This window comes from Diachasmimorpha longicaudata, chromosome 1, assembly GCF_034640455.1.
Source record: "Diachasmimorpha longicaudata isolate KC_UGA_2023 chromosome 1, iyDiaLong2, whole genome shotgun sequence".
NCBI lineage: Eukaryota > Metazoa > Arthropoda > Insecta > Hymenoptera > Braconidae > Diachasmimorpha > Diachasmimorpha longicaudata.
The window spans coordinates 12162701-12179444 of NC_087225.1; the positions used below are offsets into that span (position 1 = coordinate 12162701).

The window sequence follows — 16744 nt, forward strand, 5'->3', positions numbered from 1 at the left end:
ACTAACGATCATTTTGAAAGAAAAAGAATAAATCGGATGAAAACGCAGGGACTAAAGCTGTTCGTAAGGTGAATATGGAAAAACAGGTTTTTCGTTGATTCATGGAGCTAGACCTATTGTAGTTATTATTTTCACCCCCTTTCACCATATGCCATTACATTTCGAAATTCGCTCAAGAAGTCTACGCAGCTCTAACGAGCACATTCAAATTTCACCATGGTCTGCGCTCCAATGCAATCCCTTTTTTATGTAACATTTTGAACGCGAATGATTAAGAAGCTATTAGTGACATGGGATAGAAGCTACAGAAACTGCTGGGAAAAGCCCACAATAGAATTGATAATGTCGGCTCTGGAGTTTGAATATTCAAGACCGTTCAGCACACAATACGCTTAATTTCTCTTTCACGGGCAAACAGACCAGAATATTCTGTTTCGAAAATTCATGTATATTTTTTCGAGAAAAAAATAGCGATGGAAGTAAATATGTCAAAATCCCAACATCTGTGTTGTCCTAAATACACTGAAGTATAACGCGTTGATAAACATTACGGGACACTCGTTAACGATGACGTCAATTACTGGAGAATTCCGCGGTGACCCCGATAATATCGAGCCTTAATTTCAAGAATGACAGAAAACGGTTGAATCTATTTTCTCAAATTAATAGATATTTTTCTGTGACGGAAATCCTTGGAACGAGTCTTTAAAATGTCATTAGGTTGACGTTACGAGATATCTATTGAAAAAACAACATTTTCCGAATACCCTGTTCACGTATCCGTTAAATTGAATTCCGAAATTTCCATTCCTCCCCCAGGAGAATAATCTGAAGGAAAAATTTGAGGAATAAATCTGGTAAAAAAATTCCATCCGAAGAAATCCCATTTCATTATTTTCCTCTGCCTTATCTCCACCAGTTTTCCAGAACTAGGAACTCATTACCTATCATATCGCTACTCTCTGAGCGTTCTATTACTGTAAAAGACACCTCGTCAATAATAAATCTCCAGAGTCCCCACCCACACATACTCCCCTCGCATAGACACCAAATTTTCCAATACTATACACCGTGAGTACTACGATTTTTCGTCACGGGGAGAGTAAACTCAGTTCGGGAAAATTCGTGAGTGATCGGTGAGAATCGGTGCGCAGGGTATCCAATACCCGCCCGGACACAAGGCAGTACCGCGCACGGTCTCATCGAGAGAAGGTGTACTCTTTCGATTTATTCCCAAGTGTCTCGTGTTTCCGATTTCAATGGCAACTAAATACGGAGAAATTTGATCAACCCTTTTCATTCGTTTGCCCAGTGAATCGGGGCTCGTGTGTTAAGGGAAATAATTGCCCTGAGCAGATGAATAAAGTCCGTTGGTGGCAGTTTTACCTTGGATACTGAAGTGCTATCGATCGTGTTGTATATCTGTGTACCTCGGATTTTAATTCAATTGTATTTACATTTGGCGTTTGTCGAGTGCTTTTGTTTATTATGATCAATCATCTGTGATATCTGGAGAGTTACTGATCACCGGTGACATCATGATTGGCATTAAAATGCTGCCGCAGACACCTGAAATTATCTCTACATCTCTGAACCAGGTAAGGCAATTCCTATCTCTCTTGAACATTTGGTTTTCTTTTTTTCTTCGTCGTTGTTATTGTGGAAGGTGGGGGCGTGCAACTTCCGGGTATTTTTTGAGGTGGCTCATTCGATGGTATTCAAATGAGGAACGATGACTGGACTCGATCGGTTGTGAATGCGATTTTTATTGCATCGCGATGAGGACATCTTAAATTCTAATCGATCAGACTGGACGATTTGTTTTCAGAGAATTGGGTTCATTGGACTGAACTGGTTTCATGGCAAGGGGTGTTGTTGGAATTTTTATGAAAGGGGGAGGTTATTTGAGAGTTTTTTCCGTAATGATATCGTTGAGGAAATCACCCTATTTTTTCGATGATAATTGCTTGATTAAACTGGGGTGAATGGAATAAAATGATGATTTTATAGTTTTCTCTGATGAGAAGTCATTCACGACATCTTGATTTTTTTTTCACGGAAATTACGTGGTTGGTTAGGGGTGAGTGGGGTAAAATGAACACTTGTAATTTTTATTGAGTCGTTGTGGCTTTAATGAATAGGATTTTTCTTTCAATGGAAAGTAGAATCGCTTCTCTACATGGCGACTTCATACTGAACTCAATTGCTTAATTTCATGCATGAGAAATTGAACAGTGTTCCAATATTATTTACTATTACTCAATTTTAAAGTCGGTTAATAATAGATGATCACTGGAGAATGGAAAAGTCTGGAAAATATTATGACAGTGGATTTCGCGCTTTGTACTTTTTTAGTTCCGATTTTCTTTTCGGAGGAAAGAAAGAGGGACCTTAAATTTGCTTTAAATATGTCGCTTTCTCGTGTTGATCATAAATATGGCGAGTGAGGGAATGTATTCGTGAGAGGAATTCTATTTCAAAAGAACTCAGTACTATCACAAGACAATTCAATACAAAGAAGTTATCCTTTTAAATGTTTATGCAACGATAAGAGGTTCGAGGTATTCAGAAATTTTGTTTGTTTTTTCAGCTCGTATGCGAGATATTTCCTCTCCACATTTTTGCCTGCCTTGGTTTTTTTCGCGCGAATGAAAAAATGCTCTCCAATGTGGGATTTGTTTGCCTGACTTTATTTTTTGGCAATAAAGTGGTTGTGACGGGGAAAATATTCATAAAAATTAATTTCATAGGAATCCAATACTGAGATTGGTTATTCATATTCAAAATATTTATTGGAATCTTTTATTCGAAGAGAATTTTCTCCCGGCATTCCTTAGCTATGATATATACGATAATATATCTGTTAATATTTTCTCGCAGACAGGAAAACGTCCGTTTAAACTAAGTACATTAATTAATCACATTTTCCCGAGACGAGACCAGACTTCACTCCTCGTTTGTTTCCAAAATTTGATTGTACATGAATTTCCTTTTAGACACTGATTTCTCAGAAGTAAAGTATGCATCCGAATCTGTCATCGTAATGAGCACCACAAAAAAATTCAATATTCGTTCAATAGAGTAGATTGAAAGCTCCCGATATTATCCATTCAAATGAGTTTATTTATCTCCATCGTTTATAGTTGAGCCAAATGGAAACTTTAATATGAGGGGAAGAGAATTCTGGAATTCTCAGTGACAGGTTCAACGATAAAACTATTCATAAGAAAATAAATCCGTCAGATCGTGATAACTATCGAATTTTTCCGATCATGATTTATGCTAAGAAAGAATGTCGAGGGACAATTTGAATTATTTGGGCTTTCAGTAAAAAAAATTGTCTCCATATTTCTTGAAAGAATTCATTATTTTCTGCATCAGCTACTATTGAATGATCAAATTAGACTAATTGTATTTACCCGGAAAGAAGGGAAATGCCCTTCCTCATTGATTCATCAACAAGTTTCATTCATGAACCTTTCGAATAAATCATTCATCGTAATGGTTTCAACCAAAAATGATATTGTCTTTCTCTAATCAAATGGATTGAAGAATGGCAATATCAATCGCTTGAGCGAATTTATTTATTCATCTGTTTGATTTAGACGTTCATATCTGGGGTTATTCCTCATTAATATTTCCTTAAAAAATCCCAAAATATAGTACAATAGGAATAAAATGTAATTTTCGAATTACATACAACGACACACCTATGTACCAAAGAATGGCCCTTTCATATCTCTCCAAAGATTGAATTTCTCCCATCATGATTTATATTGAGAAAGAATGTCGAGGAATATATTATTTCGGACATTTTTTCAGCTGCGATAAATGTCTCCAAATATTCCCTAACAAACCTCATCATTCTCTAGACAAGTATAACCTAGAAATGCCATATCTGAGTAATTACATTTTCTCGGAGAAGCAGAAATTCCCCCGCCCATTAATTCCTCAATAAAATTCATTCGAGCGTCGATAAATCATGCCAACCCTGAATATTACTTCGAGATCGAATCAATTATAAGATGGGGATCCGTCTAACCTTCGAGATACGAATTTCTCACATATTCTACTTGGAAAACATTGAATATTATCGGGGGATTGGGAGGTGCGCGAGATCAGCCCCGAGGGCTCATTTAAATTACAACAAGCGCCCTCTAATCTCCTCAGACATTCTACGAAATATCCCAAACTTCCTCACGTCACATGTCAATCCTTCTTTTATAATACAAACCAAATACTATTCAACTGGAAGTGGAATTTAATCCATAAACCACCGGTAACTGTCACGTGTCTCGTCGTCTAGAGCTTGAGAAATTATGGAGTGAAGGTTGGGTGAAATTTTCGGGGATTCCAGCCACTCCATCACCATTAATTGTTCCCAATGGCTTGAAGTGCATTTCGGGCACTCAGTTGTCGGGCAAATTGGTAGGAAAAATCATGACAATGGTAACGAGAGTAATTGGGATGGAAATAATTGAAATGTTATAAATAGAAATTGAGGTCTGTCAACTAGTTGAAACTTGACGGTTAATATATTGGAGGAAAATTGGGGTGGAATGAGGGAGACATGGCATTTAGTCCAGATAATTGAAAAAAAAAAACAATTCAAGTCATCTGGCTGGTTAATAGAGATTGCTAGAATGCTTGACTCATCAACATTCGGTGAAGAATTCCAGAGATAAAAAAGTCGCTGAAAAGAAATGAGAGGAGCACAGTAGCCAAATTAAAGGCTTCTCGTATCGCATTCAGACAGGTCATATACCGAATCGGTCAAAAGGTCGTGCGCAATGTTTTTTAAATTACGTTCTAATTTACCGTTAGTCACCCGGTCAACATCACTACCTTTCTCCCAAGTAAGCCGATACCTGTCTTCCATATAAAGAACAAATTTGTGCATGAGTACCGAGAGAAATTGCCGCTGACTTTTACGGCAATTAATTGATCGTTTTTAAGGATTAACGTGAGAACACTTCAATAGATGTACGTAAAGATATACCATTAAAAATGTACATTTAATTAACTTTTGACTCATTTCACCTTTTAGCGGATAATATTTTTTTTGCATTATTTTTAAGACTTCACTTTTCATTTTCGGTTACCGACAGACAAATCCACGGGGATTTAAATAAATTAACATAATTGCATAACAACTTCCTGGCAATTAAGAAATATGCATGAAAATCAAACCGAGTTTATCAATAATTATCGGACAGACATATGAAGGGGTGAAACGGATGAGGCATTTCCAGACTTTATGTCTAGAAATTTTTTCAGCAATGAATTTTTTTTGCGAATTTCTCTCCCCGTACAACCTGGCGATACGATCTGTTTCTCTCGGGGTTCGACTCATTCATATAAAGGGAAAGGCAACTAAATTTTCGTGACAAGCCCGCAAAAAAAATAAAGAGTGAGATATTTCAGGGGAAGTGACACGAGTTTTTTCACTCGTGGAAGTTGGTGTCCGAGCGGAAAGTGAGAAAAAAAGATGTAGCATTGGTTACGAACGATATTGTTCCCCAGTGATTTTCACATTAACGAGTTTACGAAAGGGTCAGTGCCAATCCCCGGACGAGGAGAAGTGAATGAAGGTTCGGAAAATTCCATTTTTCATTTCGTTTCGAGGTACGAGAGATATTTCTTCTCCCGTCCACACTTGTCTTATCTCCTCTCATCCCTTCTGAGACATTGGATTGATGCGCTGATAGTCCTCGCGAATCATCACCCACCGTCACAATACAATTCACGAATCATCAACAAACAAACTTTTTGAAACAGTTAATAGAAAAATTCCAACTTTAAATGATGTGCAACATTCCAAAAATTCCAATGACCCATTTCGTATATTAACGAATGAAAAAATTCTCAATGGTCAGGACAATCAAACGTTTATCCCAATTCATTTGACACTCATCTCAGAACAAACGTGAGAAAAAGAAGCTTAGAAAGAACTCATTGTATGACCACCAGCTCCCAGGTGTCCGCGTGTGTCAAGAAACCCGTCGTTTGTAACCAAGTATTCCTCTCGCAACCCTCTCACCAGTCTTTATCGCTTTGTTTTCGCACCGCTGGCAATTTAGTTCCACGAAGGCCTTCGCCAAACGATTTCGCAAGCAAACCGTCAACAATACATTTTGTGTCTCCGGAGATATCACCACCTTCAGACACGAGACACTATAGTTTGTGTTGAAAGTCTTCTCTCACTCCAGTCCTCTCTGCGACCATTTTTTCGTTCCCCTTCAGGGGTAATGCACTTTTTGCCTCACCCATTTGGCACTGATGCCGCAGTAGTAAAAAAAAAAAATGACGGGGGATAAAGCTAGCGCCAAGGGGAGCACCCAAAGGACAAAAGGGTGGTTGGGCGCCGTCTTTTTTCCCTTCTTTTCGTGGTGTACGATCGATTCTCGAGGCCTTCTCCAACGCCCTGTCGAGGTTGATTCACATTATCCTGCTCACGCTTGGTCAATGTCACGTTTAGTTCAGAGTCCACACACGTCCGTTCTCTATTACTTGGTGAAAGTGGCATTTTTACTTGTACCGACAAGGTGATGAAAATTATGAGCTGCCGAAAGGGAGCATTGCCATTATGGGGAATTTTCTGAGATTGGCAACACAAGTGGGAAATTTTTTTCAAGTCCATTTTCGACGATGAGTCGATCGGGAAATCTTGATAATAAGTTATTCAGGATAACATCACGAAAAATGATTCTTGGTGGAGATTTCTTCAGCTTCACTGGTAGGAAAAGTATTCAAACGTTGCGAACTTTTTCGTGGCAAGAGCGGTTGGATATGATTTTACGATTTCGATAAAATTTTATTATGCGAAAAATACAATTCGTTTGGTAAAATAATTCTGTATGATAATTTTTTTTCTTTTACTAGTTTCTGGTGGCAGCAAAGTAATTGAAAAGAACATAAATTCCGTAGGAACAAAGAATGTCTCCCGCAAAACTACCTCTTAATGCAAACCGTAAATTTAAGAAACAGTTTGAAGGATTTTTCACATAAGAAGATAAATAATTTTATGTCTCCGGTGGCAAGAAGTTGCAAATTAAATCTTTTGACACATAATTTTTTTTTAAACTTCTCAACAGAGACAATCTGATTCTCTTGCGATTTACTATCATAATTCTACTACGATTCTATTAGCACAATTTGTTATTAATTTAAATAAATCAGTTTCCCAGAATGTGTGGATCTTTCAAAGAAATTATTCGTCTGAAATATCTCAGTAAATTTTTTATCCTCGCCCATGGCTCTTCAATAATCTTTTGTCCTGCAAAAGTGAGATTACATTGGCCTTACATGATTAGATTTCAGACTGAGATTGCGTATCGGTTGTTTGCTAGAAAAAAAAATTCTCCCTGCGATAAATGGCCAACAAAACTCGATGACAAGATTTGTTGAAAATTATATTTTTGGAGATACCATTCAGGAGATAGAAATTCCTTAGTCCGCAGTAAAAATAAGCTGTACACATCTAAAAATGCTTCAGTGATGAATTCATAAAACGAAACTGCACCTTCACATACTCCAGAGTAATATCCTACTTTCCCATTATAATAAAAATTTAATAGAGGAATAACGGTTTACGTTAAATGGGTAATCTTTCTCGTCTATGCATTTATCTCTGGAATGAGTTATTCTTGGAGAGAATCTGAAGTAAGCGGTTTCAAAGCTGAGATCATTTCTTTACGCCAATGTCATCTGTTATTATCTACTGGAATCACCCACTTTGAGATATATGCACCAATAAAAAAAAAGTTTTCGTATTCGGGACAAGTAATTTTATTTCTTCTTCGAACTCGGAAAATCCTTGAGTTTGTAATCGTCACGACGATAGTAAAACACTTTGTCCGCAAATAGATACTCCAGCGGTGATAATCTTCTACGTATTTCCAATCTTTATTGAACATCATCAATCGTTAGAATTCAATTTTGCTTCTCTACACTAGTGAGCATTGCAACTTACTATTTTCCAATAAAATTGTTCATGACGCGGTGTGGAAAGGGAGGTTTTTATACACGCGAACTGACAGTGATGTGATCAGGCTGAGATTAGAGAAGGCTGGGCCTCACCATGAAATGTCACTCCGCACAAAAGAATTAAAAAACATTATCGTTGTCACTAGATCGTAACGCACCTCATCATCGTTGCACGAAGACAACCTTGGTCGGACCTTCACTGTAATTTCAAAGACGGTAGTAATAAGGGACGGTATGTTCCAGTGGTGAAAACAATTTTCTTCTGCTGCTACGTTCATCTCGTGCCGAAAAGTGCCTCCCTCGTTTACTCGTAGCCGTTGGCTCTGCCTCGGGCCTTCAATTTCACGTTCGTGAAAGACTTGTCGCACTTGTATCAGAATACTATTACGTAACTTGTGATAAATTATATTTAATTACGGTAAATAACGTTCGTCAAAACGTTACTTATGGAAATTCATCTAAGTGGTGTATTTTGACTAAAGTGCGGCAGGTGTTTGATGATTCTTTCCTCGCACATTGATGTATATATTTTTAGTTGTGCATTTTTTGGCCCAAAAAAAAAATACAAATTATTCATTTATGAATAATTGAAGTAGGATTTTTCGAGGCTGTTACGCGGGAATATTTTGTCGTGTGATATTGGGGGACGAGTTGAAAGCGACCAGTCACATAAATCAATATAAAATAATATCGCCCGACCCATGTGAGGTGAAAATTTTCATGAGTGTGAAGTTGGCGACCTGAGGCGTAGCCAAGGGCTGCGAATCGTACGAAAATCGGCATTTGCACAACGTCCGCGAAACGCCAGTTTACAGACAGACAGAAAACAATTTGTTGGGTACCAGTAAAATCGTAGATCCTTTTGTCTCTGGGGAAAAAATTGTTTTTCGGTCCGGAATTCTTCGTTTCAAGTCCAGTAGAATAATTTCAATCCATCGATACTTTTTGATATCGTATGTTCCTAACCTGAAAGGATTGTGTAGAAATCTCCCGGTATTGATCGACGATAAAATTTAATCTTATCAACTCCATTCGAAATGGGGCGTCAATCCGTTGTAAACCAAAGATATAGTCCCCGTTTGTAATCACAATTACGGTGGTATGGAAAATTATATGCGGTTAATTTCATCCCGTTGAAACGAGTATTATACCACCAATGGAAAATGATGCCTCGAAGTCATGAATTCCAGGTGCTCTACATTTCATTTTCTACCTCACCTCATCTTTGCCGTGGTCTTCTCGAATCATCAGCCCTACACTGGCTTTTGCGTGTCCAGTGATACCGTGAGAAAGCATGTGATGCATAAGGATCGTCAGGATGAAGGCCCAGTACCGGTAATTGTCCTTGGGCATAAAAATAAAAATAGTGGATTGAGTATAAAAGAGTGAATAAGAAATTATTGAAATTGCGGTAGAGGTGAAATGCGTGATATCTCGTTATTATTGAAAGGCTATTTCCATCAAGGAACGTGTAGTTTTGAGTCACGGTTGCATGCGATTAAAAATGTGATTCTATCGTGACACGATAACACAACGCAAATATGACGCTTATCTATTAACAATGTATATACCACGTGCTACGTTTGAACTCGATGCGGATACATTATTTTTTACAGCTTTTTTTTTTTCGCCTTTTTGCGAGCGATAAAAAGTACTTGTAACTTGTTATCTTTAATTTTTATCCTCTCAATAATTTTTTATGGGACCCGGGGAAGACTGGATCGATGGATTTGAATTTTGTAAAGTTGTTGGGAGAATGTTCAAGGAGCAAAATCTCGGGGAGATGAATAATATTCATGCGTTTGACAACCACTGGGGAACATAACCGAATGGAACTGGACAAGTTGGCAACATTTGGAGAGGCGAGTCAGGTCCTTTTTTGGTAATCAACTGCAATTGAGTCCGTGCGTTTGACTGTTCCGCTTTCAAGTCGATCCGTCAGAGCGCAATGGATCATTTAGTATTCTGATTGAGGTGATTGCCAATGGAAAATGCCAGTTTCACTTATCTACGATTATTGGAGAATTTTGTCATGGGATATTTTGCGAGGAGAGTTTCCGGCTCTGCAAAATTTACTTTGCAAATTTACTCCTGCAATTATGTTTTAACGAAATGAATTGATTCATTTGTTGGGTTTATTTATTGGAATTTAACGTTACAACAGCTTGGTTATTAGCACTAGAGATTAATTTCCATTTATTTATTACCTGGTGAGTCCCTACACCGTCAAGCCAATTATTGGTTCAGGGCATTACATAAAATATGACTACGAATAATTATATAATTTACAGTTATTTACTGAGCTCAGGGCAAACTTACAATGAATATGCGTATGGAATATAACATTCCAAAGTTGACAGGTTTTTAATAAATCGTCAACAGTTATTTATGTAATTGTTCTGAATTTTTAATTTTGAAAAAAATAAAAAAATTCATGGTATTGGGGATATCAAGTGGGTAGTGATTTATAGTGTCACGAGGTGTTAGGAACAATGTAAAAAATTCATTTCTCTTAAAATATCATCAACCTCCTTCATAATCTCGGTACCCACTAGATTCACATGAGAAAGCACAGAAGGCGAGTGGCTAACGGGCGTCTGCTAAAGTGAAACACTCGTGCCCCTCTATCACAAAAACACATACCAAAGCATCGTCTAAGCGAGTCAAGTGTACAACTAGAGTCTCGACGAAAAGTTTGCATCATGTGTTTTCACTACAGTAGCGTATGCAAAGTTAAAATGCACTCGACTGAAAGTAGACTGCCATGGTGACAGATGAAAGGAGAATGAATGTTGGGAATAGAATTTCATTGGAGTGACCCTTAAGAGGGAAAAAGAAGAAAATAAAGAAAGCAAATAATAACGAAACGATGGTACAAACAGGGAAAATTGTTGAAAGCACTTTGGAGGTAGAATTGGTTGACAAATGCATTGGACAACGTGAATTGCTTCTTTTTTAACTCGTGAAACATGAAAAGATGTCTCTCACGTTCGGTCGTGCTTACCCTCCAGCAAGAAAAGATTACGTTTTAGGGATGCTGGGAAGGATTCGGAGATTGGAAGATTGCCATATCCCCGGCTACACGTATAAAATGTGGGATGATGAGGAAAAAAAAAATTGGGAGAAATATAAAGGAAGTTGAGGTATCACGGAACATCGACCCACATTGGTTATTTGACCCGGAGGACGACCTTTGAATCATTCATGAAGATCATAAAGTGTGTCAGATCAGTTCCCAACGATTGGGGCACGTCTCATTGATGATTCAAGCAAATTTTTCTTATTAGTCTCGGAGCTGCATTGAGTAATGAGGAAGTTGCTGATTGATTGTCTAAATATTTTGTTAGGACGTTAAGAGAGGTTTTTCATTCGGTTTCTGTAATTTAGGTGTGAGCCTGGGAGAAATAAATTATTGTTTCGACTAGAGTTCGTTTGAGGCACTCGGTTTAGTCGTAAGAAAATTAACTCTGCGCAGGAGAGAATGAGAGATATAGACGAGAAAATGATTTTTTTTTCGATTAAAGCAGTAAAATCCTTTCACTCATCGAATACTTTCATTATTACGGTTAATGAATCGCTTTGGGGTTGAAATAACCCGGATATACGATCCCCCAAAAATCCCACGTTTCAAAACAATCTGCAACAAAGGGAATATTAATATGCGTTCAACAGTTCGACCATAAAAAGCGATCAAATTTACCCAGGCCATTCTCTCTCAGTTGAATAAAAATGAATGAAAAGTATATTGTACTGGGGGTTGTATGCATGCAGCAGAACGGGGTTGAACTCTATGATGGGGAATAATAAATCTGCCACGTGGCTACATCTCTCAAGCGTCGTTACTCATGTAAACCATTGGTATAATATCCTTTTTTTTACATTTATTTGAATAAAAGTGGAACGATTTATCGAGTGAGAGTGGCTCTTGTTATCCCTTGGGGTACGTTGCAATCTACTTGAGCTCATCCAATCCGTGTTTCCCTTTGAATCGACACAAGGGCGCCGGGTCCTCGATGCTAATGTCTTGTAGCCCAGGCGACGCCTACTGGAAGAGATAACGAGCCTTTCTGCTATTGCATTGGTTATTGTGGAAGTATGAATGCAATTTAATCAGGGAAATGATCGGAAAAAATGGATTTCAGTAAATCATTGTGGATTTTTTTTCCTGCTAAATTGTTACGAATTTTTATGAATATGAAGGTATTTCTGGAATTTCTTTTTTCGCACAATGGACTAATCAAGGGACATTTGTTTACCCAACGCAAATATAATTAGTAAAATTATATTTTTCTCTTAGTGTACGATAGTAATTCCGGCAAATTGCAAATTTAATTCCAAATGTGGTGACTTTCTGGAACCACTGGAGTGACTCAAGAATTTGTCTGATAATCTGTTTCTTTCGGACTTTCTTCGCCATGAATTTTTAATCGAGCTAATCCATTACATCATCGATACATGAATGGGCTCGAAAAATATGAGCATTCGATGTCGTGGGAGTTCGTTCTTAATTCGCGGTCGGTGATCATGAGTAGACGATGAATTTTTTTCTCTCGAATCAATCCACGAGTAAAGTGGTTTTATGAGATTCCTCACTCTCCCCCATTGTTTATCTCACTAAAGACTTGTTCATGTGTGAATAATCAAGTTACCTACACTGGATTATAAACTCGTGCGTTGTCCAGTATACAACGATTGGGCCTGACACCTCGAGACCCCCTCGACGCTAACATTAATGGGATTTCATGTGACTGAACGCTGAGTGAGGCATCGTACGTGTTAGGTGGTAGGATCGTCGTCATGCAGCGAATTATACGTCACTACATTGGACCTGATGATGTGTGGTAGTGGCTGGTAACCACGTCACCCACGCACAGATCCGCATTTGTGACTCAATGAAGGGGATAAAAATAAATTCAACTAGAAGCTATGAATGAACATTCTTTCGAGATGAAAATTGAATATCTATATTTTTTTTTATTATCATTTAAATTCACCCCTTGGCTGCCTATCGTTCCATCAGATAATACAAAAATGACGCGACAAAAATATTTTGTGAATAGAACAGCTCAAACTTGCTGGCACTTGCCCCTCAAAGAAAATAAATTAACGAGTTAACATTATGAACAAATTTTTTTTTCACTTTTTTTGGGTGATCTCGTGCTCATTCCTAATCACCTCCATTCATTTGTCTTAAAAAATGAGTCGACGATAGGGAAGAATTGAAGACAAATTTTTACCCAGAAGATTGAGATGTTTTTTCCGGTTTGAGCTTATTAGTCCTCTGCAACTGTAATTTTTGCTCTGTATATCGGGGAGTCTGCAATTGCACACGATTCGATTTCTTGTCAGGGCATCCGCATTCGCATTCCGGAATTGGACAACATTGAATCGCTTAAGAAAGCTTATCAGGCTGTAAAGAGTGGCCTTTAACGATAAATCCCCGTAATTATCCTTCTTGGAAGTTTCTTTTTATAGAACCACGATTTCCAGTATTTTTTATAGCTCCTCTGCAAGTATTCATTAACTTTATCAACTTTAACTGTCTCCATCCTTTGTTCGGTGATGATAAACAAGTCATTTTTGTGCACTTCCTTGAAGGCTGATGGGAAAGGATATCTCTAATATTGTGTGTCTCACAAAAGTTATCTTCTTTTTGTGTTGTATCACTGCAGAAAATGAATTCCGTATCTTTTTAAAGTCTTATCTTTCCTGAAGGATAAACACATAGTTGAATCCACATATTTCCTGCTATTTGCGGAAGTCCGTGAAAATAGACAAATCTGGGGAGCAGATGGTCCTTCAAGGATGAATCGAATTTATGTAAATTTCTATCCATCTCCTACATTCCCTCCAGGGACTTTCCATCGTCCCACCCATTTTTAACATTCACTCCTGCCAGCTTTTGTACCCCGGGAGACTGATGAAATTTCTCTTCTGTGGATATGAAGCAGTCTGGATGCCAGCAAAAATGGTGGTTTTCATGTCCCGGTTGATCGCTGCAGCTACCGTAGTTTCACGTTACACTACCGCATTGTTTCTGAAAAAAATGCTTGAATGACTTCTCAAGTGTTAACCTGATAAACTCAGTGGATCTTGGGGAATCAGTGACGCACGAGATGAGAAACTCATGAAGATGACGAAGTAAGTCGTCTTTTCCTGGTAAAGATTATTTATCATTCACGAATCGTTGGGATTCTTGGGCGAAACTGTGAAACATTTCCTGACTCATGTTTGCACATTGGAGTTGAGCAAACTTTTCAAGTTAAACATTAGACAATTAGGATTACTACACCTGAGGTAACGTGATGTTATTAAAATTGTTTGGAGTTTCGTATTCGCTACTGTAAACTTCTCAATGCTCCGAGATTTGAAATCCAATTTTGTTAGTGTTGTATTAATGATGAAAATTTGGAAATACAATTCACATCATTCACTCGATTCTAGACTTAAACATTGAAACATAAACATCATAACTCACACAACTCAAAATTTTTCCCCATAAAAATTTTCTTCAAGCGGAACCACCAATATTGATTAGAAAAATTTAAGATGTTTATTTGGTATTATTTTGAGCGGAAATTTAACATTAATAAATCGTGATTAAAGTCGAGAGGTCTAGCTAACGGTGACTAAATCGTTCCACCTTTCTATCGGTGCAGTGGATGTATCGAATAAACATATTCATTACATACCAGTAATGAGAGCTCCAATAATTCGTTCAACTGGACACGTCGACGAAGCGATGAATCCGCGTGCCAGAGGATTTCAGTGGAAACTTTATTTCATTTAATTTTTCTGGAGATGTAGGAATGTTTAGAATGCGACCGCTATTATGAAACTGAGTCAAAATAAAGGGTAGACGATAGATGAACGTGTATTCCATGCGAAAATGAGTTGAGCAAGTGGTTAAATGATAATGACTGTTGCAAGTGTTCGAGTATTTAATGAGGATGCGCTTGAAACGTAAGTTTCTGATTGGTCAAGAATATGGAGAACAGATAATTGGACCGGTTTTCCTAATGACATGTCCGCATGTTTTGGGTAGGAAAATATTGAACATTTATATTTACTTTCTTCTGGTTCTGAACCAACGCAAAAATTCCACTGTGCGATGCATATCACAATGTGCCCCAACAAAGACGGCCAAAAATTAATGTCATTGAACTCCAAATCGTGACAAAATTATTGAATCTGTCGCCGAAGGTAGTCACAGTATAATCACACTTTCGCGATAAAAATGTTTCCACTCAACGTAAAAAGTATTCGGGAGTCGTTGAATTTAATGATCTTCCTAATGTGAAATTTCCATTAACCCACATCGTCTATAATATACCAACGACAGAAATTGATAATCGTGGAAATAAATGATATTCTCAGCACAAATTCACCAACTTTCTACCCCTCGTTTCCTCTTGTTTTCTATGTCAGTGAAAAAATTGAATTCCTGCACTTTACTGAAGCATTTGGCTAGACTCAGCAATTGCCGGATTATCAAGTGCATCCGGGGGGCAACGACCAGTTAGAAATAAATATTTCTGTCATGTCTGAACTCAACGATTTACGACGAATATTTCAAAGCGAAAATTTTCCCCATCCTCCTCAACTCTCAGTACTTGGACTAGCCTCCCTCATTTAAAAAAAAAAAAAAAGAATAAAAATGTGCCCGGCAAATGCGCACCAGATACTCCTGTTATTTGCCTCAGAGGGACGAGCTGAACATATTGGCAGTTAAACGGCTGGTGCTCACGTGCAAGCCAAATTTTACGACCCCTTTTCCCTTCACCCTCCTGCACCCACTTTCTGGCGATTTTTTTTTTCTCCTCCGTGTTGTTTCCTCTGTGTTGGTTATTTCTGCCTCACTTCTACGTCCATTCATCCCACGCAGGTTTTATGACTCCTCGGCGACTCGGATGGTGGTTGTCTCGAGGTTATATCCTTCCTGGAAGGTAGAGCCAAGATGGTAGGCACGACGGTGGCGGCTTGTGGACCACTTAAGACTCTTTATCGGTCTGAGGTCTTGTAGAAAACTGGTCCTCTTGTGGTGGGAATTATTACTGAGATAGTTCCTATCTCAGTATATTTTTTCGAAATTTGTAAGGTATATTCCAGGCAATTTTGCTATTTCTTGATTCAAAGAATTAAATTTATCGTGTCCTTGATGAGGGAAGAGTATTATTGGATTTGTCAGTCAGTTATCTGGGGACAGTCAACATTTTTCGGACATTTCATAGTACTGGAGATTAAAGGCATTTTTATGAGAAAAATACGAGTGATTGATTAGGTTTTAGTTATGAAGGAAGACATCCCTTCGCGTGAAATTAATTCAATCGCGGGGAAAGTATTTCAAACTTACTCTTCCAACATCCTTCCTAGGTGTAGATGTAATTTAATAGTGATAAGAAAGTGAGAGAAATTTTGCTACCGAAATTTTAATGTTCGGGGAAAAGCCGCTGCACTCAGAGGAATAATTTCTTTCCCTGACTTTAACATTATCTGTAATGAGATAAGAAATTTATTTGAAATATCTGTGGATGGAGTGTTCATTCCCATCAATAATTCTACGTGAAATAATTTATTTATCACGTAGAAATAAATTATTAATATGCAATAATTTCTCAGTTGGAGCAAATAAACCGCTTGTTCTATTTTGATAGTGATTTTCTCTTCGACGGAGTGATTTTTAGTTCATGTAGAAGAACATTTGCATTGAAATTGATAGAAAATGAAAAAATATATTTTATTCGATTGAAATACCTCA

General features: G+C 37.7%; 1 protein-coding gene across 1 annotated transcript in view; it reads left to right on the forward strand.

Moving 5' to 3' along the window:
- Positions 1 to 1169: 1169 nt before the first annotated feature.
- LOC135168889 (breast cancer anti-estrogen resistance protein 1) overlaps positions 1170 to 16744 on the forward strand; it is a 28958-nt gene continuing 13383 nt past the window's right edge. The window contains exon 1 of the mRNA XM_064133497.1: positions 1170 to 1598. Within this exon, the coding sequence (XP_063989567.1) occupies positions 1539 to 1598 (60 nt within the window). The 5' untranslated portion in view covers positions 1170 to 1538. The remainder of the gene's footprint in view (positions 1599 to 16744) is intronic.